Here is a 26,555-nt window from a genome sequence, read left to right as displayed (position 1 = left end):
TTTAGGTATTTTCTAGCTTAAAATCCAGCGCCAATGCTGCGCTTGCAACAGGTAGATATTTAGAAATCCATTTAAGGTATGGGTATGGGTATGGAAATTGGGGATCCCAAAAATTGGCATATGCCTATATATAGGCTATATGCAAAGGGATGGGGCATTTTGGCAGGCCAAGGGGGGAGGGGCCACAAAAATTTGGCAGTCCAGGGGGTGCGGACAAGCGATTTTTTTTTTGGCCGAGACGGGAGGCAAGCGATTTTTAGCGAGTCGCTTGGAAATTTTGGCTTATAATTAGTAGGCTAATACCGGTACTGATTGCACAGCCTTTCGAGAAAGCAATTTTTTGGCAAGCCGGGGCCGGGGGAGGGAATAAAATTACTGATTTTGGCAGGTCGAAAGGAAGAATGACTTTACCTAGCACACATTAAAGGGGCATTTCGTGATCCACAGCCTCATACAACCCCATAGGCCTACGACCTGACTCACAAGTTAAGATTTTTATACCAGTCATCCCGCTCTGGCCACATGTTTAGGCATTTTCACGCAGATCAATTCATTAAGCAATGGAAAATATTGCCAAATTTGAATTTCGTTTTAAAAGCCTACTCCCCATTAAAAAACCCACTAATTTTGGGGGATTAAAAAGTTCTGTAAAATGAAACAAAAGGCTGCCTCAATCCTAATTATTCATTTAATAGGCCAGGCCTTCATTTCTGAAAATAGCGGGAGCTCAGTTAGTCACTCTCCTATGTGTAGGCCTACTGAGGAGCTTGACAAGGAGCTCAATTATATAATATCAATATTAAACCATAGGATTTTCAAGAAGTGAGCAGCTCAATAAATGCCATTAGTAAAATTATTGGGCCTACGATTTTTATATTTTATTTGACTGTGATCCGTTTTTCTATAGGCTATATACATGCCTACACTGTATATAGGCCTACCTTTAAAATTTCTAAAATTGGCGGAATTGAACAAGCTCTAAATTTCTCATACGTCCAGCATAACCAAGGGCAACGGGGGGACGCCCTTCTAGCTATGGCCATACCCGTAGTGGCGGAACCAGAATTTTTTCCGGGCATGGGGCCGGGGAAGTGAATTTGAGCGGGGCACTTATTGCACTTGAAATTGCCATAAAAAGTGGAAAATTACATAATTGTGGGGATTTTGCCTAAAAACTGGATGAGAAAGAAAAAATATTGGGGGAAATACTGCCCCCCCCCCCCCTAGCGGCGCCACTGCATAGCCTATCCATCCATGATGCTAGAATGACGGAAGTTCTGGCGCTGAAATTCAATTTCAATATCACGAGTTGGTAGCAGGGATTTTACCAAGGGAAGGCGATAGTGTAGGATTTTGCTGATATACCAGGCAACACGAGAAAGGTGTGGCTAAATGAGGGAGGGTTCATTATAAATTTTTTCCATTATCATACTTTTGACGCCGAGAGCATAATTATTTGAAGCGTAGGCCTACATCGTGTCAGTCACATGGTCACATTATTTTCTGTTGAAAGAGAAACGCACATGTCTCTGATTAGCTCGGGGATTAGCTACTGCTGGCTGCGTGCTGGTCTGTTGTTGTCGAGTGGAAATGGGAAATTTATGAATGAACTTCCGCAACTTTGCAACATCATCACGCAGCGGCGTAGCTGGGATTTTTTCCAGGAGGGGCAAGACTGTAGGCCCTATGGGGAGGGGCCCAAATATCCACCAAATTTCCCACTGGGGGCGGGGGCCCAAATAGACAATGTTTGCCAGGCTTATCATAATCGTATGTGGTAGGCCTATTGAGCTGTATTGCATATCGTTTGGATTCCCCATCTCTCTGCCCCTCCTCTCACCCTCTCCTCTCTTTTTTCCTCTTTCTCCCCCCCCCCTTTCCCTCTTTTTTTCCTTGCACTAGGGGGGGGGCCCAAATAGGCAATTTTGCAATTGCCCCCCCGGCAGCTACGCTTACTGTCATCACGGTAGACATACGCGGTAGGCCGACAAGCAGGGCTGTCAACTCAAGCATTGGCCGTGAGTCTCACGCATTGGGTCACTTTCTCACGGTCTCACGCCAAGGTAGTATAATCTCACGCCACGTAATAAATCTCACGCAAAAAGCTGGAAAATGAGTAAAATCTCACGCATCGTCCTGAATAATTTGTTGCTCCTACTCCCCCCCGCTTTTCACATTCCCGAGCGCCGCACAGTGTCTTCGACCCTATATCTTCATGGCAAGAATCGCCATGGTAGGTTAAATCCACAGCCACGATTAGCCATTTGGTTCAAACCTTTAAAGCTCTTTTAAACTAATAATTAGTCGAGGGACATAACTAAGGCTACTCACAATAGCCGGGTAATCGATCTTGGTTGTGCGTGATTAAGCTTGTATACCCCATTGAGGTCAATGGTCATCGACTTTTATACTGCCTACAGTGAGTGCAGCTGTACTACACGCTGCACGCTGTAGTCCATAACAGGACCAACGCAATATAAAATGGTCAAATTTTGAGTTCAAAGCGCACGGCCAATTTTCAAAGCGCATTCTAGCGACTATCATATCTGTTCAACACGTATTTCCAAGTTTATGAGACCAAATCTGGTTTCTTGAGAAAAAAAATCATGACGGAGATATTCATCATTTTCTAACCCGGTATCAGAAGATTTTCGTCTGATATCAAAATCGTGCATAGCAATTCACGTGTATCGATCCCGTGTATTCATTTTCGTGTCCCTTCTGCACCAAATGATTATTAGCCAGGCGGTGTCGGTGTGCGCCGTGGCTCAAATATTAATGGTTCAAAATGAACATTGGAGTCGGCAAATCCCGGTACGCCTAGCTCTTTATACAGACAAATATAGTAGGCCTATCAAAATGTTGTATTTTTATATTTTCTGGTGGACTCATGGAGAATATCATGTCATGTAGGTCCCGGCGCTGGGTTGGGGGGGTCTCAAGGCATTTTGGTAGGCCTACCCATGCTTGATTCCGGGAGGTTTTTTTTAGCAGGCCCGACCATTTTTTAAAATAAAAACACCTCGGGCGGGTCTCTTCAAAACATTTGTACCGCGGGGGTCAAAGTCATCCAAATTTGGCCTAATTTGACGCTTTTTTAAGGGCACTTTTGCCAAAATGCGCCCAAAAGTTGGTCTTCGCTGTAAACCCACCCATCATAGTCGTTGAAAAGGTAGGCCTACCCCAAAACTGTGGCACATCCACGAACCCGAGGGAGAGACCTCCAGGGTAAAAACACACCTCTAGCGGGACCAGATTTATAATTTAAAATAGGCCTACATTTTGGAAGCCAGTCATCACGACAAAAGCGGGCCATGGCAGTGTTAATGGTATTAACACTTTGATTTTAGGCTTAAATAACGAGTGTAGGCCTATAAATTACAAATTTGCACACACCGGGGAACCTTCTCAAGCTGGTTTGGGTAAGGATGTGAGGCTGTGACCGAAAAACTACGGTGCGATTTTAAACCAAATTTGAAGAAAACAGACCCAAAATTGTATCAACTTTTGGACTGAAAGTTTTCGCAAATATTTACTTTTTCGAGAAAATTATTGAAAATACCCTTCTTGAACCTAATTTTCATGACACTGAGGGTCAATAAAATCATGGCTAAAAATACAACAGAGTCTAAACTAAATGGCTGAAAATGCACCCCAAATCTGCCGCACATCCCCACGACACATTTCACCTTATAGATTTTGAAAATTGTCGCATAATAAAATAGGCCCGAACTTATCCCAAATTATCCCCGAAAAATATTTTTTTGCAGGTGAGGTTGGAGTCTTATTATTTTTATTCTCAGAGAGGATATGGGTTGATATTTTTAGCAGGGTACAATTTGTCTTGTTTTTTGACGTTGAAGTTCCAGATTCTTTTTTTTATATGTTATTATTCATTCATTTATTTATACCCCGGGATTTATACCCTGTACGTGGGGAAAAGTACACACGGCAGCTACAGAGAAACCACGAAAAACTCCTGTAAAGTGCATGAAAATGCCCCGAAAAAGAGCCAACCGAAACACCCGAACATGCAGATAAAATAAAAAAACAAAACCAAAAACCCAGGAAATTTCCGAAATAAGTTCCAAATTCGTTGTCCCCCACTAAAATATATGAACACTCCCTTATGAAGTCTGCCCTCTTCCGGCTATTCTGGTAGTAGGCGTTGACAATTACCTTCATATTTTTGAAGCATGTTTGAACCCGATTTGTTCTCTATTCACATTTTTAACGTTGCAAGTAACATTTCAAGACCTCTATTTGTGACAGGTATTTATTACCTTGCTAGAGATGTGCCTAAAGTTGAAATTCAATATTTCGGATCGCAAAGATCGAGAGATATAAAGTTGTTGAATATCAGTTTAACACCATGGATCATATGGGCGTCTTATATGAGCGATTACGATAACTAGGCAAAAATGGCTGGGATACAGGTTGTGTAAATACTACATGAATATTCATGAACTATACAGATTCCATTCTTCTCTAATAATAAAGATGTCAATCACTCTCCCAGACGACAGTTGCTTGGCGCTTGTAAACAAATCGAATAATAGTGCTTGATAACAGCTAAAAAATAGGCTAAAACACATTTTCACACAATTTTTTCCGGATTTTTTATTTCACATGATAAGTAGACATATTTTCTTACGTATAAGGTAATAATATATTTTTTCTGGAGGTAAAGCCCTTCAACACTTTGTTTAACCTTAAAAGCAACCATATTGTGGTCCAGGCATGGCCTCCAGTTTAAATGAAACCTATTTTAGAATTCTAAGTCCTACCTTCATACTATCAGGTTTGCTGGTGATGAATGCTGGTGAGCCTTCAGTGAATAGTGGCTCATGGAGCAATCAGAAGACTTTCAATTTGGCTGGTACTCTTTCAAGTATCTTGTTCTACGAACTTATTGACCACCCCTTGTATCATCATACTAAATTATCAGTGATTTCAACACTTTACATGTACCAACCACAAGTTACTGTGACTTTGGTCAGTGTCATCTGTTTACATGAGGAATTACTAATTTCTTCATCCAGACACGCACAACAGCCACCTACTACCATGATACACATTGGACTCTTCCATTTAAAATCCACACTACCCCTGTGGAAGATTTAGCTAAATTCTGCCACAGAGGGAGTATCAATTTTGAATAGAATACACAATTGGGTAACTTCCATTTGAAATACTCACTCCAGTTGTGGAAGATATAGGTAAAGCCATAATTCAGGGGAGTTTGGGTTTCAAAATGATTAACTCTGGCCAATTACATTTGAAAAACATCTGCCCTCTGTGGAAGATATTTCCAAAATCCTCCACAGGGGTAGTGTGGATTTTAAATGGAATAGTCCATTATTATCTCAGATGGGTGTGAATTGCAAAGAAAATGTATAATGCTACTTGTCTCTGTGCTACTTAGTCCATTACACACTATTGTGAGTCACAGCAGGAGAGACTGGGAATGCAAAGTCTTTTTAATACCCCCATCCACCTACCCGCATATTTAACTATTGTAATCGATGATGTCATAACATCAATGTTAGGGTTACTCCTTCATGTAATTATACACAAAATTAGGGTTGGGTTAAGGTTAGGGTTAAGATTAGGGTTAGGATTATGATTATGATTAGGTTTAGGGTTAGGATTAGGGTTAGGATTAGCTTACACAAAATAATTACATGAAGGATCTACCAATAGAAATATGCTTTAATGAAAGCACATTCATCGGTGTACATTATCAATGGTAGTGGTCGCTCCAGCCTTAGGATAATTGCATCAATGGTGCTGATGATATGATGGTCAATTTAGCTCATTCATTGATTTTGTTTCATTTCTTTTCCAGCTCATGTTCTGTCGTGGTTCTATGGTAGAGTTACTAGTATCTTCACGCATTAGCCGCTATGCTGAATTTAAAGCAGTTACTAGGATACTAACTCACATCAATGGACAATTGGAACAGGTAAAGTCATTAGTTTACGAAAAGTTTGCTTGTGTTTTTCCTTAGTTTTTTGTAATATTGATTTTTGGGGGTATATTTCAACAAAGGGGAAAGATTAATTTGTTCATCCAATCTACTCAGAAATAAATAAATAAATTTCGGATTTTATATAGTGCCTTTTTACCAGATCTCGGAGGATTCAAAGCACTGTAATTTCACTGCTATGGTGAATCATCACAATCAGATCACATCAACTAGGCATTGTGCAGCAGAACCCAGACGCAAACCTATCTGCAGTTAGATTGTAACATCTACCCATTTCTGTGCAGCTCCCCAAATTCTATTGGGTGAAGAAGTTTTTGATAAGCAAACAACTAATCACCGATTTTGAAAGCAGGAGGAAACCGGAGATCCTGGAGAAAACCCGCAAGAGAGAGCATGGATTGGAATAAACAAAGTGCACATACAGTCCTTGGGCACGGCCGGGGCCTGAATCTGGGACCTCAGTGGTGCAAGACGAGGGAACAATTGTTGCGCCAACTTGCTCTCCTGTAATGAAATATAATATTGTCATCCCTACAAGATTTTGTCCCTTTGTGCATTTGTTGAAATATGCAGTTCTGATGTTTTATATTCTAGCAAACAACAAACACTGGTCGAATCTTATACCTGTAGCTTTCATCCTGCTGCTCTGCTGCAACAGGTTTCATTGTGTCAATTGGTTGGAGTATCATGTTAGTCATATGAAGGTTGCCAGTGTGAATTCAGTCAGTTGCACTGGGTTTTTTTTTCAATGTGTATGTGCGCTGGCTTCTGCGGAAAATGTTTTTAAAAATTCATCTTATCTACTAAGAGAACTAAGTATAATAGTTTCAAACATCAAGGTTTATGATTAATACTTCAGTTGCTATAATTGGCTTTTCGAGTTGAAACATACATCTCCTATGGAAGACATGACCTTAATCTTCCACACAACAGGAATGAATTTCAAAAGGGGTTACCTGGATGGGTGACTACATTTGAAATCTACACCCCCCTATGTGGGAGATCAAAGATCATGTTTGTCCATAGACCATGTACTGATTCCAACTGGAATAGCAGAATCATCTTGATGAAATCACATGGGGTCCATTTCACTAAACTTTAAGAAGCTTCATAAGTCTCGAAATCATTCGTAACTTACGACAAAGTACTCTTCTTCTTAAGTACCGTATTGGTCAGAGTATAGTCTCACCCGTTTTTTAGGTGAACATTTTTCACAATTGGGGGGTGGGATTATACTTGAATTTCAAAAAAAAAAACAACCTAGATGCTAGGATCATTCATGGTTGACCTAAAATAAAAAAAAAAAATTCAAGATGTTTTGTGTTTTTAATATGAAAATTGATAATTAGTATTCATGTCATACTCTATTAATGATTTCAAAATGCATTCAAATTTTTTTCATTTTTTTTCTGGAATTTCTGGAATTTTTCGAAAAATGGGGGTGGGACTATACTCGAGCGTGGGACTATACTCGGACGAATCACGGTAATAGGGATTTACTAAAGGGACCCTTCGTAATGAACGGTTACTTGAGTTACGAAGGGTTGAAAATTGAGTGAAATGAACCTCTGGGGTATCTGTATGTGATTGTAATTATTTTAGTCTTGTATTGGCAGGTACCTTGTTCACGTGCAGATGTATTCAGCAGTAAATATGTCAATATGCTAGAGAAGAGAATGCTGATGCGACTCATAGAATTCTGTCTCAATCATCAGAACTTACAAGATCAATATGAAGGTAACTATGTCATATTACTGTAAAAACTTGATAGTTAGCATATGTGCTTACTATCGAGCGCTTTTGAAAACATGAAATTGTACCAAAGTCCGGCGCTTTACCAACTGAGGGTTGAGACACACATTTGCAGGTTTACTTGTTCGTATATAACTATGTGTAATTGTGTATCGATGATTTGCTCAAAACCCTTTTCATGTTTGCATGTTTTAAACACGCTTGGTAGTAACCACATACGCTAACTATCAAGTTTTTATGGTTCCTCGGAAAGAAAGACTCCATCTTACACAAGCCCCTTCTTAAATCTCTCCCCTCCCCACATATTTTGGATCTGAAGTATTACTGAATCATTATAATGCCATAATAAAAGTGTGGAACCTGCTACCAACAGAGGTTGTGTTTACACCATCACTGGAAGCCTTCAGCATGGTTGCCAAGCCTTTCATAGGTCTCTAGCAATGAATGGTAGTCATTTGCTTCCGTTGTTACTGCATTTGCAACACACATAGACATATCAACTTCATGGACAATGGCAACTGCCTCTTTTTTTGGAGTCAAAACATCAAGTATCAAGAATAAATCGATGAAAATTCTACAAGTATGATATATGTAATTGTTGTTTGGATTATTGTTTTAAAATCAGTTTCTACATTCAGTTTCTACTGTTATTGCTATAGTGCAAAAGGTCTGTCCGAGAACTATAGTAAAGTTCTAATGAGTATAATTTATGCACAATTTGTGAAAGGAACATCAATTGATATATTTTGCATGTTGTTAACCATTTTTATCTTTTTGCTATAGCTTATAAAGACAGGCCATTTGTAGAGTTCTTAACATCAAGGAAGTTGACACCCACATTGCAGCATTTTGTCATCCATTCCATCGCTATGGTTAGTGCCACCACACCCACAGAACAGGTAGGCCACATACAAATTTGTGCAATGCAAAGCATGGCATCTTTTTACTCCCTTGTCACAAGAAAAGTACATAACTGATTTATTTAATATTTTGCAATAATGAACAAAAACAAGAGTTTACAAAAAGTTTACATGGCTCCCAATTTAAAGAGGTTGCATTTAAAGTTTGTTCGGTTTATATAAGGCGGAAATTATTCGGCTTTTGTTACTGCGCGCGTTAATAAAGTGCCAACTCACGCTCGCGTAAATTCACACAAGCGTGCGCTAGTCATGCATTATGCAACGCACACCTAGCGTAAGCACTGCACTCAACAGCGTGCACGCCATTCTATATTAATACACAGTGTTATGAGTCTTAATTTTTCCGCCTTATATAAGCCGAACAAACTTTAGGGTTAGATATTTGGAATTGGAGTATTTCAGATCATATTTAGGTAGATTACAACTACGCGTATTTAAGAAATAAGTGTTACCAGCATACTGACAAATTGCTCTTCTACACATTTGTATACGCCCGTGGGATTAGGTTAGCACATACGTTTCCAATCTTTCAACGCATAAAATCCAACATGGTATTAAGCTCACACATACATACATAAAGATATTTATAAAGCACCTTTAAAATTTATCAAAGCGCTGAAAGAGGAGAGAAAGGATGCAAAAAAGAAACACAGAAGGAACAAGAAAGAAGCTAACTGAAAAGATGAGTTTTCAGTTTCTTTCTGAAACTGGAATTGATGGAGATTCCTTAAGGGATCTAAAATGAGCATTTATTGCGTTTCGACAGTATTTTTTGTGGGACATGAGAGCACCTCAGACCTATCGAATTGCATTCTGAATACGAAGCATGTCTTTCTGATTTTTTGAAAATCACAATATAAATACAAATTTTATGACAAATTATAAAAATTTGATATTTTTCAAATTTTTGATATATAACAGTCCTCGAAGTAAATTATATAAATCTAATGACATATTCTTAAAGTGTATGTAGCAGGGAGGAAAAGCCGACGGTCAATTGAAAATTTGGACCTTTCATATTGAAGATATGGATTTTTTTCCCAAAAAGACCTAATTTTTTTGGGTGTTTTGGGGAAAAAATGCATATCTTCAATACTGAAAAAGGTCAAAATTTTCAATTGATCGTCGGCTTTTCATCCCACCTACATACACTTTAAGTATAAATCATCAGATATATAAAGTTTACTTCAAGTACTGTTAAATATCAAAAATATCAATTTTTAATGATTTGCCATAAAATGTGTATTAAATAGAAAATTTAAAAAAATCAAAATTATTTGATACCAGAATGACATTCTTCGTATTCAGAATGCAATTTGATATGTCTGATGTGCTCTAATGTCCCACAATAAATACTGTCCAAACGTTCATACCCCAGCCCTTAATGAGATGAGACCAACTATACTCATAAAATTTGCAAATTGCATGTGAATATTTTCCTACTTTTTGTAGATTCATTTTATTTTTTGCATGTATTGTCATGCAACTTATTGTAATTTCGTCATTTTGTATTCCAGGCTCTTGTATCAATGCAATACTTCCTAAGATCACTAGGTCGCTATGGCAACACAGCATTCCTTTGGACACTTTATGGTAGCGGAGAACTTCCTCAGTGTTTTTGCAGGTGAGGGTATATGACTTTGATATTTGATAAATTTTTAAAATTTTTAGAAAATTTGAAAATTGGCATTTTTACATCAGTTACTGATGCTAAAAATGATTGAGGTGAATTTGTCTTGTTTTCTTCTAGTTGTTTTAACCTGTAAAGTGTGTTGAGGCTTGTGGATCAATGTCTAGGCGTTGTGCCTGTGTGTAGCACACTATAAATCATTGCGATTTTTTCTTACTTTTTGGCCCCCACACCTATGATGGGCTTATGTTATCATCCAGATGGTTGTCCGCCAGCCTGTCTGCCTGGTTGCTTGTTTGGCTGTATGGGCAGAAGCAAATTCATTAATCCACTCTGCAGCTTTAACACAATAACAGACCAACTTCAAACTTGGTATGGTGATAGGATATGATTGCCTGATGTGCTGTATAAGACTCAGTACACCGGTCGATCTTACCGTTTCCGATGTTGATTAAGATACTTCTTGCATCGATCCCGAGATGCGGAAAAACCAATAGTCATTTTGCCCCACATAAATGAATAAATAACAAAAACCCCCCGATCCCCCGGTGGACTCACCCAAAAGGTGACGTCACACCATATGATCGTCCCTTATCCTCCTTGGTCTCCGACTGACACAGACGTGCCTATCGATTGTTCATAGCACTGTGTATCAATTTCTCGACCAAAAGGCGAGATATACTGGTTGTAGTTTCACACCTTAGGTAAAACCAAACCGGTATTGTTCGACTGAGGATAGTTTTGACGGCATTTTCTGGCGAAAAAGTGACAAAAAACGATCCAAAACTTAGCTACATCTCGTGACTCCGCTTGTATACGAGACACACAAGCAATTCAAAATGGCCGCTCGTTGGCGCCATTCATTTTGTTTCCCACGTAAAACAACCATTGCAGCCTGTAAGTTACAATAGATGTTTGTACATACACATTGTATTTCATGTACGGTAGGTTATTGTTGCTATGTTGGGTGATTACTCTATCGTTATGTCTTCATTACCGTCCGATAAGACGAGTTAATCAGATATTCATACGGTGGGGATTGGTAGGGACCCGTCTGACATTTTAGTAATAAAGTTAGCCAGTCCTTACTTTACCACTAACGTTAGCGACCAGCCTCCGTGCTCAGGTTTGCTTACTGGGCTTGAGTCGCATGTTGGGGGGGGTAGTGCCCCCCTCCCTTTCTCCTCGCTTCGCCTCGGCCCTGTCGGGCTTGCCCTTCCCTGGTGACGGAGCGGGACCCACACCCGCTCTGTTTCACCCACAGGGAGTGCTCACGATCTTCTAGATGTCTTTCTTTTGCTTAGGACTCTCCGAGTTCCAGCTTGACGATTGGGATAGGCTCCGTCATCGCCATAAGACGAAGAAGAAATCTACCAAGGGCACTGGTAAGGTCGAGACGGTGGATTCTGCTGTGACAGCCCCTATGGGTCATGGCAGGTCTGCTTAAGGGGGCTCCGGTCCCCGGACAAGCAGGCGGTTCCTTCGGGACTGCTAAGCGTCCAAAGGCTCAGCAGCCAGCGAAAGCACTGACTATACGTCGGAGCAAAGTAGCAGGCAGCAGAGCGGTAACCACCAGCGAAAACCCTAGCGGGTTTTGTAGCAGGAGGATACCAGTCGATACGGTAGATTCTGCTGTGACAGCCCCTATGGGTCATGGCAGGTCTGCTTAAGGGGGCTCCGGTCCCCGGACAAGCAGGCGGTTCCTTCGGGACTGCTAAGCGTCCAAAGGCTCAGCAGCCAGCGAAAGCACTGACTATACGTCGGAGCAAAGTAGCAGGCAGCAGAGCGGTAACCACCAGCGAAAACCCTAGCGGGTTTTGTAGCAGGAGGATACCAGTCCTCTCAGCGAAAATCCTCACGGATTTTTAGCAGGAGGACACCCGTCTGTTGCAGGCATATCTACGGGCTCAAACAGCCACAGTAGTAGCCAGCGACGGGCAGCATGCAAGGGTACCCCGGGCTTGCCTGGGTTGAACCCTAGCATGCATGGGTTCAGCAGAGACGATACGCGGCTAACGCTGTGGGTGTAGTCTTAGCAGAACCAACTGGGGTTGTCACACGGCAGCGTTCCATGGCGGGACCGCCGAGTGATACCCTGGGCCCTAGAATAGCTGCTGGCTGTCCACAGGGACTGGCTGGCGATTATTCAGGGGTTGGGCTGCAGTCTCTCACGGGACAGCGACCCAGGTGCATTCGGTGGCAGCTACAAAGGCGAGCTACGGCTTGACTTCAGTGGTAGCCGCTATGCACCCGCCCATAGCTGCCGTGAGTGGTCCGCCACACACAGCGACCTTGGGCGAAAGCTCTAGAGGGTACAGTAAGTAGCTTGAACAGCCTAGCTGATCAACAACCCACTTATGTCCTCGAGAGCCAGCGGAGCGTGGGTGATCCATTATCGTCAATGGGTCAATTACCCTCTCTGGATCGTTCACTGCCAAATCAACAGGGGATAGCTCCAGTGAGTGCCGGTGCCTATTCAGGTGGCGAGGTGATTGATCGGGGTATGCACGCTCAGCTACCCGTGGTACTAGGCAAGCTCCCTCTAGCCAAGGGACCGCCGGTAAAGCCGCGTCCCCATACACACGGCTTGATCCCCTTGCGGGGAACGCAGTGAGGCATGGGTACAGTGGTACACAGCCGGGAGCCCTCACGGGCACCTACGCTGGAACCACGCATACAGCGGTACACAGCCGGGAACCCTCACGGGTACCCACGCTGATACCGCACCGGTACCGCAGCACCCGCCTTAGTCGCCACAGTCTCTGTGGCAACAAGGGGAGGCGTGCTGGTACTGCAGTACCATGGGGTTACCCTGGTGGCGGATCCTTTCAGGGTCAGCTGCCGGCTGGGTATGCCCGTGGTACCCGCCGCAGGGTGTTTCTTCCACGGCCTAGCACTGTGGCAAGTGTCGCCTAGCGATGGCCACGCAGTACCAACATCAGCTGTTGACCAGGCCAGCCGGCATGGGGCTAACCCAGATCTTGATCAGGGTAGGCCCCGTGCTGCTAGCGCTAGGACGACGGCTGCGAGAGCATGCGGACCCAGTGGTGCCATGGCGGATACCTCAGAGTCTTGCGGGAGTACTCCCTCTTCTGCTGGCAGGTAGTCGGCGAGCCACACAGTGGTTATGCCTTCTTACCCGCTTTCAGATGCCCGTCCTCAGTTACCGTCATCATCGGAGCATGATACGGATACTGTGGGCGAGGGAAAGGAGTCGGAAGCTGAGTCCGTAGTGACATCACTACAATCTCCTTCCCCGCTGCCCCGCGAGGGGAGCAACAGCACTGATCTTCCTCCGAACACCCCCTAAGGGGGAGTCCATGGAGGAGGACCAGGGGATCCTTTCAGTAGGATGCTCAGCTGCTGCTTCCTCACAGGGGACGCCTGCACTCTCATTCCCGGCAAACCTCACGGGTAGATATCGTAGGGCTGTCGAGCTCAGTAGAGCTAGGGACGCCTGCGTGCTTGCACGCTTCCTCTGCGTGTAACGCGGGAGGACCACGGGACCTACCTGAGGGGATCCGAGAGGGACCCAGATGTCTTCAAGCGACGCTCAGACAACATCTGAGCTCTTCCATGAGGTGAGCCTATTAGCGGTGCTAACAGCTAGCCTCAACGAGAGCTCCATGGGCCTAGCCCATAGGGTGTCCACTCAGCGCCGGGGGGAGGGGCCTGCCACGCCAATCGCTCCACGCGATGGAAAGACAGGGTCCTTTTTCTCTTTGGATGCTTCTGCGCCACGGTGGAGGACCGTGCAAAGAAGCTACCAACGGAGCACTCTGAAGAAGTCGGAAACTGCCCTTACCATGGGTAGGAGCTCCGACTTCAGCAGGCCGTGCACCACCAACAGTACCCGAGCCCACTACCTCTGCAGCACCCATTTCTGGGAGGCGCAAGGGTAGCACAGGAACAGCTGGCAAGCCCGAAGAAGAGCAAGCGCTCTTCCAAGGGAAGCTAGGCAGAGCATTCCTGGGGGCTCAGCGGTTTTTCCACAGGGGATCTCCCAGTGGATTTCGACCGCTTATGGCTTTCACCCAGAGGTGGGAAACCATCTCTTTGAGCGCCTGGGTATGGTCAGTGGTGAGTGGGGGTTACAGACTGGCAACCCAGTCTCCCCACATTCGTCTGCACATTTCAGAGGTCCACAGTAGTGCCGTCAGACGGCCCCCAGCGCCGGGCACTACTGACAGGGATCACACAGCTTCTCACGAAGCGGGCGATTGTCCCGGTCTACCCACCGCTCTACGGGTGATCTTGGAGCCATTGGCTCCAAGGAAGACGGCGACGGGAGCCCCATCCGGAACCGCAGGCTGTTGAACACGTTCTTCAGGCCCAAGAGGTTCAGAATGGGGACTCTCGCCTCGGTGCTAGCCTGCCCCATCAGGGGCATGGGAACAGCATCGCTAGATCTCTCGGACGCCTATCTGCATATGCCAATCGCCTCTCAAGATCGGAGGCATCTGCGCTTCTAGGTACAGGATCAAAATTACCAGTTTTGATACCGCCATCCGCCTGTCCATCTCTCCCAGGGTGTTTAACACTCTTGGTCAGAGCGGTGGCAGCGTACCTGAAGCACAGGGGTGTCAACATCAGTTGCTACCTGGACGTTTGGCTCATATACGGACGCACTCCACTGAAGACTACGGGTCTCATGGGGTTGATAGTCCGTAGGGTGCGGGACCCTGGATGTTTTGATCAGCTCAAAAAAGTCCAGCGTGGTCCCGACGCAGACACCACTATTTGTAGGGGCCCAGATCACCCTCACGGAGGGGTTCGCGGTGCTCTCACCCGAGCGGGTGACGACCATGGTGCGGGGTGCCTGACTCTTGGCCGCGTCTCGGGCAAAACCCGCTGTGGCATGGATGAAGGTGGTAGGCCTAATGGCCAGTATGGTAGACCTCGTACTGTACTGCCGTTTCTACGTTAGGCTTACCCAACTACACCTTCTAGCCTGCTTGCAGGCCCAGTCGTCACCAATATCCCTCGCGGTTCCGTTGTCGGAGATCGCGAGAGAACTCTGGTGGTGGACCCATCAGCCCAATTTGACCCAGGGTGTCAGGTTTCCTGCACCCCGGTATGTCACGTAGTGACGACCATAGCGTCAAAAGCGGGCTGGGGGTCCACATCCACGGAGACTCCGTCTCGGGCCTATGGGGGCCATAGAGACAGAGTTTCACATCAACCTCCCTCGCTACGAGGAGGTGATCGTGGAATCACATACCGTTGTCCTGACGGATAACACAACCGTGGTAGCCTACCCCAACAGACAAGGGGACTCCGGGCCACCACGATTGAGCCTGCATGCACGACACCTGATAGGGTGGTGCAAGTTCAGGCAGATTACGATGAGAGTGATACACATCGCGAGCGTCACCAGCATCCTCGCGCACAATCTGTCACGAGGAAGGGTGTCGGGACCAGCAGAATGGTCCCTTGCCTCGCAGGTCGCTCAGACGATCTTCAAGGGGATGTACCACCCCACGAAAGATCTGTTCGCATCTCATCGCAATCATCCACTGCCGTGTACTGCTCAAGGGTCGCGGACCCCCAAGCATTCACCGTGGGACGCTCTGTCCATAGACTGGGGAGGATGACAGCTTATGCAGTCCCTCCGATCTCACTACTCATGATGGTGGTGGCCAAGATCGGGTGGGAAGACTGCATTGTCATTCTGCTAGCGGCAAGGCCGCTGGCACTCCCCGAGGTACCAGATCTACTCCGGATGCCCGGAGCGGAGGTACCAGTCTATCACTAGAGCACCTGCAGTTAGCTGCATGGCCCTTACCAGGAACGCAGAGCAGGAGGGATACTTTTCATCAGAAGCTGTTTTTCTCATCGCCGGGGCTAGACGGAAGTCTACCCTCCGTACGTATAGCCAGAGTCTGGCTCCATAATACGCTTGGTGCAATGAGGCAAATAGCTCTCCCGCTAGAGCCTCTGTGCTGCTAGTTCCGGAGTTTCTGACAGAAAAGTTCCAAGCAAGACTTCAGCGGGCCACTGGGGCCAGCTATAAGTCAGCTGTCCTCTCCATTCACCGAGGTTTGAGACGGTCGACTATCATAGCCGATGGTTACCTTATTAGTCTACGCCCGACGGTATGTTCAACGAGTGTCTACCAAAAAGGAAAGTGATCCTCCTAAGGGATCCCAACACAGTCTTAGATTACTTTAAGGGTCACCCTTTTGACCTTCCGTCAAAAGCGACGCTTAAATACGTAACTCTCAAGATGGCTTTCCGGTTTGGCGTTGGCTTCGGGACGGCGGTGCTGAGTTGCACACGGTCTCGAGGTTAGCTTCCGTGTTCACAAACACTGGATGGAGCGACACTGTTTCGGGCGCTCTGTTCTCGTGACTACTGAACGGGCGCGGTGCATACCGACATTCGCCCCTCTCCAATCCCCAGGGTTGGGCAAGGTTCGGCTGAAGCCAAAGATAGGCTGGGGTGTCCGATAAGGCGCTGCAGCACTATTTCTTCCGAACACAAGCCTTGCGAGGACTCACGACCGCATTCATCACCCTTACAGAGTTTTCGGTCCAGCCGCTGTCGCAATGGCTGGTCCAGGTGTTGGTGGGGTCCGGGGATCGCGAAGGTTTCGCGTCCCACGACCCACTCGACACGAGCTATCTCATCATCTTGGGTATACCGCTCGGTTGTCCCTTGAGGAGATCTAGCAGGCGGTGTCCCGGAAGCCACCTTCGCCCTTCTCTACGATACTTCCGTTTACGTTAGTAATCAGAGACGGGCGGAGGTTTACCGGGACATTGTTGGCGATCATAATACGGTGGTGTACGGGTACCAGGTTTTCAGACTATACAGAATACTCAGCATGGTAAGAACCAGTGTCGCTATTCTTAACCACCAAACTTATTAAGTAAGGAGGTTTATGTCTGTGATCGCGTGGTCTTTTTGTTTTCCCGACCGTTGGGGAAAATATTTTCTGACCTCGCGAAAACCATCGTTACCGCTCCCGATCCCTGATCAGATGCTGACCAATCTTGTACCTCCATCCGTCGGTTACTTGCTAGATCGATCTTTCAGATGTTGATGCAAGAAGTATCTTAATCAACATCGGAACGGTAAGATCGACCGGTGTACTGAGTCTAGTCCCAAACAAAAATGTTTGGTAGACTCATAACCGGTGCGATCTTACCTTTCCGATGTTGATTATCCCTGACCCGCCACCCCTACAAGTTTGGTCCGAGTAGGGGATCCCAAGTCGGATAAGGGACGATCATATGGTGTGACGTCACCTTTTGGGTGAGTCCACCGGGGGATCGGGGGTTTTTTGTTATTTATTCATTTATGTGGGGCAAAATGACTATTGGTTTTTCCGCATCTCGGGATCGATGCAAGAAGTATCTTAATCAACATCGGAAAGGTAAGATCGCACCGGTTATGAGTCTACCAAACATTTTTGTTTGGGACTATTTGGTGTCATGTTATTTGCATATTTATGAATATTAATGAGCTTATTTGCATATTTTGCCTACATTTTAATTAATCCACTCTGCAGCTTAAACGCAATAATCATCAACTTCAAACTTGGTACAGTGATGGGATATGGTGGCCAGCTAGGCCAGATATGCTGTATAGTTTTGTGTCGTGTTATTTGCATATTTAAGAATACTAATGAGCTGATATGCATATTTTAGCTAAATTTTCATTAATCCACTCTGCAGCTTAATCGAATGGCAGTGGTCGAGAGGGCGAAGCTCCCAAAGCTCCTGGGCATCTACACTTTAAAAACCTTTAGGAGGCTCCTCTGGACCACTGATTTCTTAAATACATAAATGCTTTAGGCCCTGTATCAAAAAACACAAAACAAACATGAAAACAGGAAGATGTCTGGAAACTAACTGGTTTTCTGAACCATTAAAATAAAAAAATAAAGTGAATAAACTACTTTGAATTGAATTGAATTTAAAAGTATATGCCTTGCCCCTGGACCCCGCCAGGTAACCTTAAGCAGGCCCCTGGATCCCGGCTGATTCCAAATATGGTCATGAAAATGTACAATTTTGAATTTTTTGAATTTTTATTGAAAATTTGAAACTTGTCGTCTGCAATCGACACCCACGTGGAGAGAGTTAAGAGTTTCTCCAGCATTGGGGTTGGTCAGCCTTACATGGTTAATACAATCCAGATCCTCATCCATAATTAAATGTGCTATACCAGTTGAAATCCATACACCCCCTATGGAAGACATGACCTTATTAATCTTCCACACAGGGTGTGTGAATTTCAAATGTGGATAAATGGTTGACTCCATTTGAAATCTACACCCCCTGGGTGGGAGATTAAGGTCATGTCTTCCATAGTTGGGGTATGGCTTTCAACTGGAATAGCCCAATTCTAGCGATGCACAAACACGGCAGAATCCAGACTGTGTTAGTCAATCTCTTAAAACCTATTTATAATTTTGTGTGTACAGGATGTGTGCTGTGTTTGCAGGCATTTATATGCTTAGAAGTCAACCAAGAGGAATTATTATAGATGCAGAAAACAAGTAAGTCTAATTTTGTACTTTAATATGCTGCATACTAGCCATAGGCTTCAACAGTCAGAACTTTTCCCATAAAATTGGGGTGATACATAGAAAGTTGTTCAATAGCGGGCCACCCCCTTCCAAAAACCTGGATCCGGCCCTTTTGGTTGCAAAACTATTAATATTTTAATGTTTTAATTTTCCTTTGTTTTATTGCATTTTGGCCTCTCATTTTTGCCTATATCTCAATTTCATTATTGCTGAGTTTGTCTGATTGGATCAGATTATGCAACAAATTTTTAAAAAAATGCCAAGAGTTGGTTATATGAGGTACCTCCTCCATAACATGGCTGGTTTATATTAGTTTAATTGATTTTTGTCATTTAATTTGCAGGTGTAAAGGAATCGTTGACCCAGAAGGAAGAAGGCTTACATGCAAGTAAGTTACCAACACTATAATGAAAGACAGAGAAAATCAAACTTGAGTACGGTTTGTTTACAAGTGTCGTGATGATGACTTGCTGAACATGGCGGAATAACCCGGCACCTTATTGTTAATTTTGCACCTTCAAACATACAAACCATCTCAAAAGTTAGGTCTTTATAGTAGGAAACTTTCTTTTGCGAAGGCACCATGTCAAAAATGCCTATAAAAGTTGATTTTTGTCTTGTAAAAGTATGTAATTTTTTGCCATTTTCTGCTATTCCTTTTCTCTAACCGGCACCAGATAAATCAGCCTTCCATTTACGCGCTATTAACCTGTGTAAACAAATCAAGGATCGTAATTGACAGTGACATCAGACGCGATAAAATCTTTTTATCTCTGTCTTTCATTATATCACTGTTTTGTTGCTGACATTTTCTCTCCTCCTGTAATGGAAGCGCTCTACCGCTTCCTTCAATGAAGCTATAAATAATATGCTAAAGATACCATATCAAATCCATGAAAATACTATGACTAATCACCAATATACAGTCCCAGTCCCAAATTTTCTATGTTTGTGAAAACTTTTATATAAATCAATAGTGAAAAAGATTTTCAATTTAATGAGCATAAACAAATCTTCACAAATGATTGGATGTTTTTCCTATTGATTTTACACTCTTAGAACCACAAAGCTAATCAGAAAAGCTGTTAAAAATATGAGGAGTGCATTGTGCTTGTACGCAGTTTCACATACTACGTGTTGTGCATTCTTGTCTTGCAGGTTTGATTCATTTTGATATTTGATATTGGTCAAATTTTCTGACATTTTTAGTATTTTGTTTATTATAAGAAATAATAGCAGATATTCTAGTCTTTTGTATATCCTTTTTTTAGATGGTATTTACAAAAATGTGGTAGCAAGGTAGTGTGTATACTATGCACATTGTATTACACACTTTTGCTGGTAGAACAATTTAAGGATGTTTTGTAATGAGCCTCTTGATAGAACCGGTATCAGAAACACCATTTTTAGAATTGCACAACTTACCTTTAAAGGTGGGAGGTCCAGTTGTAACACAGGTTGTTTTCTACCTCACATTGAGGCACATCACCCACATTTTTGAGTTAAGTTGCTCCAGAGATGTGGATTCTAGAAACAAAGTTTATACCATCTAAACAAATCATTTTGGTCTGTATGCACAAACCAGTTAGACAGGGTCTAAAGTTAGACCTGGTCTAAGTAGAATTTAGTCCCAGGAGAAAGGACATTTTCTTTTACACTTGCTTAAATTATTTTGTATTATTTTTGAACTTTGCATTTAAATCTTTAGAATTTGCTACTCTAGGAAGGAAATAATATAATAATAAATAAGGACCATTTCTGATGGAACTAAATTCCACTTAGACCAGGTCTAACTTTAGACCCGGTCTAACTCTTTTGTGCATATGGACCCTCAGGTCTAAAATTTCACTTGGGTTATGACAAAAATATGAGTTTTTACCCGATACCAAAAACGGAATGCATTTTGATGGGTAAAAGTTGGCGGAATGAGGCTATAATTTGGGTCAGGCACCTTGAATACATTTTACACTGTACATTCTAATGTTTATTTTAAATTTCAGTCACATAGTGATGGAACATAGCTACATCCCATCTAGGGCATCTGCTGTCAGACTAGGGTAAGTCCTGTCACACATGGAAACAAGGCAGTTGTTGAGGTCAAAGGTGAAAGTTGAGATTTAAATTTTAAACAAAGTAAAAGAATTTACCTTCTCAGTAAATCACATAAGCCTTTGCATTCAGACCCCTGATGTTGTCACACCGATACATACATTGTTACTGCATAGTAACAATGTTTGCTAACAATGTGCGCATCAAAGTGATGTATCATTGTACGCATCCAAACGCAAACGCTTATGTAATTTACCGAAAATGTGCGTTGCCTCGATGTGTGAAAATGAAACCTCACCAATTGATGCAGGGTGTTGAATAGTGTTTTTATAACGATATATTACACATTCCTGAATTTTTTCATACACATTGTTATTATTTTCTTTAAATGTGCAACAACTGCTGTGTTTTGATTTGATGGGTTACAATATAATCTTTTCAAATGAACTATTGAATCTCACTTCTATGAGAAATACGATTTTTTGAATTTTAAATGTATCCTAAATTCAATTCTTTGCTGAAATAAACCCCATATCATTTCACTTTTGAAACATGTTCTAAAAGAGTTTTTTGATTTGTCAAAACCAATAGAAGAACTTATTATTTTCTTGCTGACAGTTTTGTCAGTGAACCACTACTTTTTCAAAGGTGTTGTTGTGATGATCCAACAGCTGAAGACTGGTGGGAAGTTATGTTATTTCTGGCAGCGATGTAAGTCTTGCTAGCAGTCTCCAACAGTGGATCGTACACATGATGTAGATTGTAGATCCCCATGACTTCCTGCCAGTCATCAGCTGTTGGATCATCACAACAACAACTAGCTTTGAAAAAGTCAGTGGTTCACTGAGAAAACTGTCGCCAAGAAAATAATAAGTTCCTCAATTGGTTTTGACAAATCAAAAAACTGTGAAGTTGTTAATTAACAAACCTGATCAACCTGTTTAAAAATGTTCAAATTCTGTTTCACTTTTTCTACAGATATGTATCAAGAGGTGTCCTTATCACAAATAAATCACTCAAACCAAGTGAATATGATGAGGTAAGGAAAATTCATAACAGAAGTTTTCTTGATTTTATTGTTGCGTATATAGACCAATGTAAAGAAACTTGGAATCACAATTAAAAAAAAAGGGAAACAGTAGTTTGCCATAATTGAAGGCGCTTCCTTTACAATGTGGTTTATCCAAATCCTACACCTGTAGGATCTTGACAGGAAGGACAGGAACTACCTCAGCCTGTGTATTGTTGTGACGTAGCCCCTGTAAAAGTGTACAAGATCCTGTATGATCAAAAGGTCCGGGTTGAAAAAAGGTGAATCTGTGTGGACGTAATATAAGCTTTTATAAGCTTGGCTTAAACATTTTGCTTGAGCCTGGTCCCATCATGACCCAAGTGTGTGCCCACCCAGACCGACTGGTTAAACAAACAAACAATAGTTGAAAGGCCTGCTTATCTTTGCTTCAAAGCTTCTAACAATTTGAGTGATTTAGTTATTTTAATACTCCCATGCTTTTGAACAATCCAACCCCACCCTTTTTTCCTTTTTTTCTGACTTTCAGACTGGTACGCCTTTGTAGACATTGTGCCATGCACCAGGGCGTAGCGTCATAGGGGCAGGGGGCATGTGCCCCCCAATAGATTGCAAAAATTAGAAAATCCCATAAGAAAATTGCCGAAAAACAGCTTGTGCCCCCCCAATCAGACCCGGTGCCCCCCCCAATCATGGCCAGTGCCCCCCAATGTGATGACCCACGCTACGCCACTGCCGTGCACAATAAATGAGTGACTTGTATTCAGGAGGTAACTTCATTTTACCATGCAGCAAATTTAGATTTATTTGATTGTTCAACACTTTAAACAATACAAGGTAAATGATCATAAATATAATAATAAGGTACATTAACATAAATGATTTATATGAATTGTAGCCTACAATGGAAGGCAGTGGCGGATCCAGAGCAGTCAGAGGGGGGGGCCCAATTTGTGAAAAAAAAATGTAAGTAATGGTCGCAAAGAGGCCATCCCGGAGTGCTTGCGCGAGGCAGGGGGGTGTCTGAGGGGTAATGTGCCCCCCTCAGAAGTTAGAAACTTTTGGAAAATGTAGACCCATTTGAAGCCACTTGGTAGACCATTTTGTCACTATTATTGTGTAACATTTTAGTTTGAAAAAGCCTAAAATTTGAGAAAAACAGCCCAATTGAATCCATCTGTGGACAAGTTTCGACTTTTATTGTGTGAATTATTGCTTTATAATTATGTACGAATAAAGTAGAAGTGAGAAAATTTTGTAAAATGAAGGCATAATTGAAGCCATTTGGTGGACTATTTTCGCACTATTTATTGTGTAAAATTTTATGTTTGAAAAGGCCGAAAATTTACGAAATGACGGCCCAATTGAAGCCATTCGTGGACAAGTTTTGACCTTTATAAATTACCCGATATTGCTTTAGATGTAAACATAAAGTTGCTTGACGCTTGAGGGTGTCTGAGGGGATATGCCCCCTCAGAAGTGAGAAACCTTTGCAAAATGAAGACCTAATTTAAGTCATTTGGTGGACCATTTTTACACTATCATTGCTTTTTAAAACAAAAAAGGGCCCGAACTCGATTTGTAAAATTTTAAATGTAACACTGACACTTTATAGGCCTAAGACTTGAGATTCGCAATTAAAGCATGCATGGTGTTGAATTGAAGTCGGCTCGGAGTCCGTCTTAATAGGCTTGTACTGACTTTGGTGACCAAATGTGACGGGCCCTACATATCGGTGGGCCCGACGTAATTTTCACATGCTTTTAGGCAGAGGAGTCTGTCCCGCCTTCAAGCAAAATAATCACAGACCTATATAGACTGACCCGACTGCGATTTAGGCATGGGTCGATATACGTGTAATTTAACCTTTTCCCTTCTCCTTTTCTCTTCTTTTTTTCTCCTTTTTTCCTCTTTCTCTTCTCTTCCCTCTTTTCCCTTTTTTTTTTTTGGGGGGGGCCCACCCCCAGAATCCGCACCTGGTGGAAGGCAACAATCATATTGAAAATTATTGACTTGAACTGAACATATTTTCTAATTACTCAATGTTCACAAAAATGATAATATATCAGTTCAGTTCAGTTTTATTTCATCAAATTCCATCCATTAAATAATAACAATATAAAAAAGCTTTTACAAACATTGTATAATATGGTGAAAATGATGAGGATGCCACTGAACGCAGGGCGTGTTGTTGTGGCACCCTTTACAAAAGTTAGTATTAAATAATTATGATAAACAAAATTTTAGAATAATAATAAATACAATAGCAAGACATATGCCTTGTGGGTTAGGTATATTAAACTTATTATCACAAGAGCTAAGCTTTCAATTATAAATCAATGAGTAATGATGGTGAAAATAACAACCAAACCTATACAGTAGGTGTAAAGGGGTTTGTAAAATCCCAATATAGGCTAATATAAAACAGTTCAGGCATGGCATAAGTATTACGGTACAATAATAACAAAAATGTATTTAGCCCGGGTGAAAGCATAAGCACATGATTGCACATGCATTTGCAACGAGTCTAAATAATGAGCTAAGTTATAACTTACATAGCAGGTAACTATTTAATGTAATATTTTGTGAATTAAATCTACACCAAGATATTTAATGCAATGATAAATTAACATGGTAAATGGTGTATAGTTCTGCAGAGCAAAAAACAATTAAATGCAAAAGTGATAGTCTGCATACAAGGCCAAGCGAGTTGACAAAATTTATCAAATAGCATATTTTTAATATAACAAAATAACAATAATAATAATAACTAAAGACTGGAACAATACAAACAGACAGACAAACGGGTCCGATTTGATGTGGAAAATATATACTGAATTAATTTTATAAAAATTGATCCTGACAAATGAGAAGAGGAAAAAACAAACAAAAAACAACAACTGCAGGTGTAGGCTAATCAGTGTTGTACATATGTGCTGATGATGATTTTTTTAGAGTTGGATTTGAAAGATGGTACTGAACTACAAGATTTGATAGACTGGGGAAGTGAATTCCAATAAAGGGCTCCTTGAATACTAATTATATTATCAGCCAATTTGGTGTTGGACATTTTAACGTGGAAATCATTGGCTTGTCTAGTATGGTGATGGTGAATGCTTTTGTTAGTTCTAAAAATCTCATTAATGGACAAATCTTTTGGGAGGAGATTGTGGTGGTATTGGAACATAAATGTCCCGAGTTGATGGAAATAAATATCTTGCACCTTGAGAGTATTGAGTTGTTTAAAAAGCGGGTCTGTATGGGCAAGCCAAAGAGAGTTGGTGCATGTCCGAATAATTCTTTTTTGTATAAGGAATAATGAATTTATATGGGAATTATTTTTGTCAGCCCAGATAATGTTGCAGTAGGATAAGTAGGGTAGAGCAAAGGTGTTATAAAGTGTATGTAATGATTCCTGAGGTAGATAGGGGCGAACCTTACGGATAATACCATTATATTTAGAGACCATTTTGGATACATTGGAAGTGTGAGATTTCCATGAAACATCGTCATCAATTAATATGGCTAGAAATTTAGTTGTGTGAACTTTGTCTAAAATATGATTATCTATGAGAATTTTAATATCTTTGTTATGAATATTACTGTATTTATTTTTGAAAATCATGAAATTAGTTTTTTTGATATTTAAGGAAAGTTTATTTAGTTTAAACCAGTTCAAAATGGTTACTAGTTCATGGTTAACTAGAGTTTCAAGGGAGTTTTGATCTTTATGTGAAAAAAGAATATTGGTGTCATCGGCAAATATGACGAAGTCCGCATTGTTGGAACAAAGAGGAAGGTCATTAATATAAATTAAAAACAAAAGTGGGCCCAATATCGATCCCTGTGGTACACCACATGTGACAGATGTCATATCAGAGGAAATCTGATTGAAAACTACATATTGTTTTCTGTTATTAAGATAGCTGCGTATCCAATTATTAGCAGTGCCTCTAATACCATAGGTGTCAAGTTTATTTAAGAGAATTTCATGGTTAAGCGTATCGAAGGCTTTGCTAAGGTCTAGGAAAATACCAACTGTATGGAGCCTATTATCTAGATAATTAGTCATTTTGGTGTAGAGTTCATTGATAGCCATGTAGGTAGAACGTTTTTGTCTGAAACCAAATTGTTTGGGACTAAGGATATTGTGAAATGAAATGAAGTCATAAATTCGGTTATAGGTAACCTTTTCAAGTAGTTTAGAAATAGCTGGAAGAATTGAGATGGGTCTGTAATTTGAAAAGTCATGGGAGTCCCCTGACTTGAAAATTGGAGTTACTTTGGCAATTTTAGTTTGTCAGGAACAATGCCGTTTTTGATTGAACAGTTAAAGATTATGTGACACGATCAAGGGAAATGAGTCGGATGTCGCTAATATTGATTTTGAGATATTGGCAAAGAAAGTGTTGAAATTCTTTTGGTTTTTATTGTTTTCAGCGACTGATCAATTGATATAACTTTACAAAGAAAAGTCGTATCAAGACAAGGTTTTCAGTTTCTGAAAGCTCTAAATGTCCTCTTTAGAAAACTATGTAAAATTCATTTCGATCAGGGTCGACATATGACTCATTCCCCTTGATCATGTCATATATTAGTAATAAATGGCTGGAGGTGTTTGTTTTTCTTTCAATTTTAAATTTTGTACG

At 42.0% G+C, this 26,555-nt stretch overlaps 1 protein-coding gene across 2 annotated transcripts in view; it reads left to right on the top strand.

The window, feature by feature from the left end:
- Positions 1 to 26,555, top strand: part of LOC140160644 (rab proteins geranylgeranyltransferase component A 2-like) — a 58,946-nt gene that overhangs the window by 14,707 nt on the left and 17,684 nt on the right. Inside the window, exons 6-13 of one of the 2 annotated variants that reach the window (XM_072183906.1) lie at positions 5,849 to 5,965; positions 7,606 to 7,726; positions 8,525 to 8,613; positions 10,179 to 10,285; positions 18,723 to 18,797; positions 19,171 to 19,215; positions 20,828 to 20,884; positions 21,855 to 21,915. In XM_072183906.1, the coding sequence (XP_072040007.1) occupies positions 5,849 to 5,965; positions 7,606 to 7,726; positions 8,525 to 8,613; positions 10,179 to 10,285; positions 18,723 to 18,797; positions 19,171 to 19,215; positions 20,828 to 20,884; positions 21,855 to 21,915 (672 nt within the window). Of the gene's footprint in view, positions 1 to 5,848; positions 5,966 to 7,605; positions 7,727 to 8,524; positions 8,641 to 10,178; positions 10,286 to 18,722; positions 18,798 to 19,170; positions 19,216 to 20,827; positions 20,885 to 21,854; positions 21,916 to 26,555 lie in introns of both variants that reach the window. The other variant, XM_072183905.1, reaches the window with a different exon arrangement.

Source organism: Amphiura filiformis, chromosome 9, assembly GCF_039555335.1.
Source record: "Amphiura filiformis chromosome 9, Afil_fr2py, whole genome shotgun sequence".
In the NCBI taxonomy this organism is placed as follows: Eukaryota; Metazoa; Echinodermata; class Ophiuroidea; order Amphilepidida; family Amphiuridae; genus Amphiura; species Amphiura filiformis.
The sequence above is the reverse complement of the archived record's forward strand: the minus strand, read 5'-3'. Positions and strand labels throughout refer to the sequence as shown.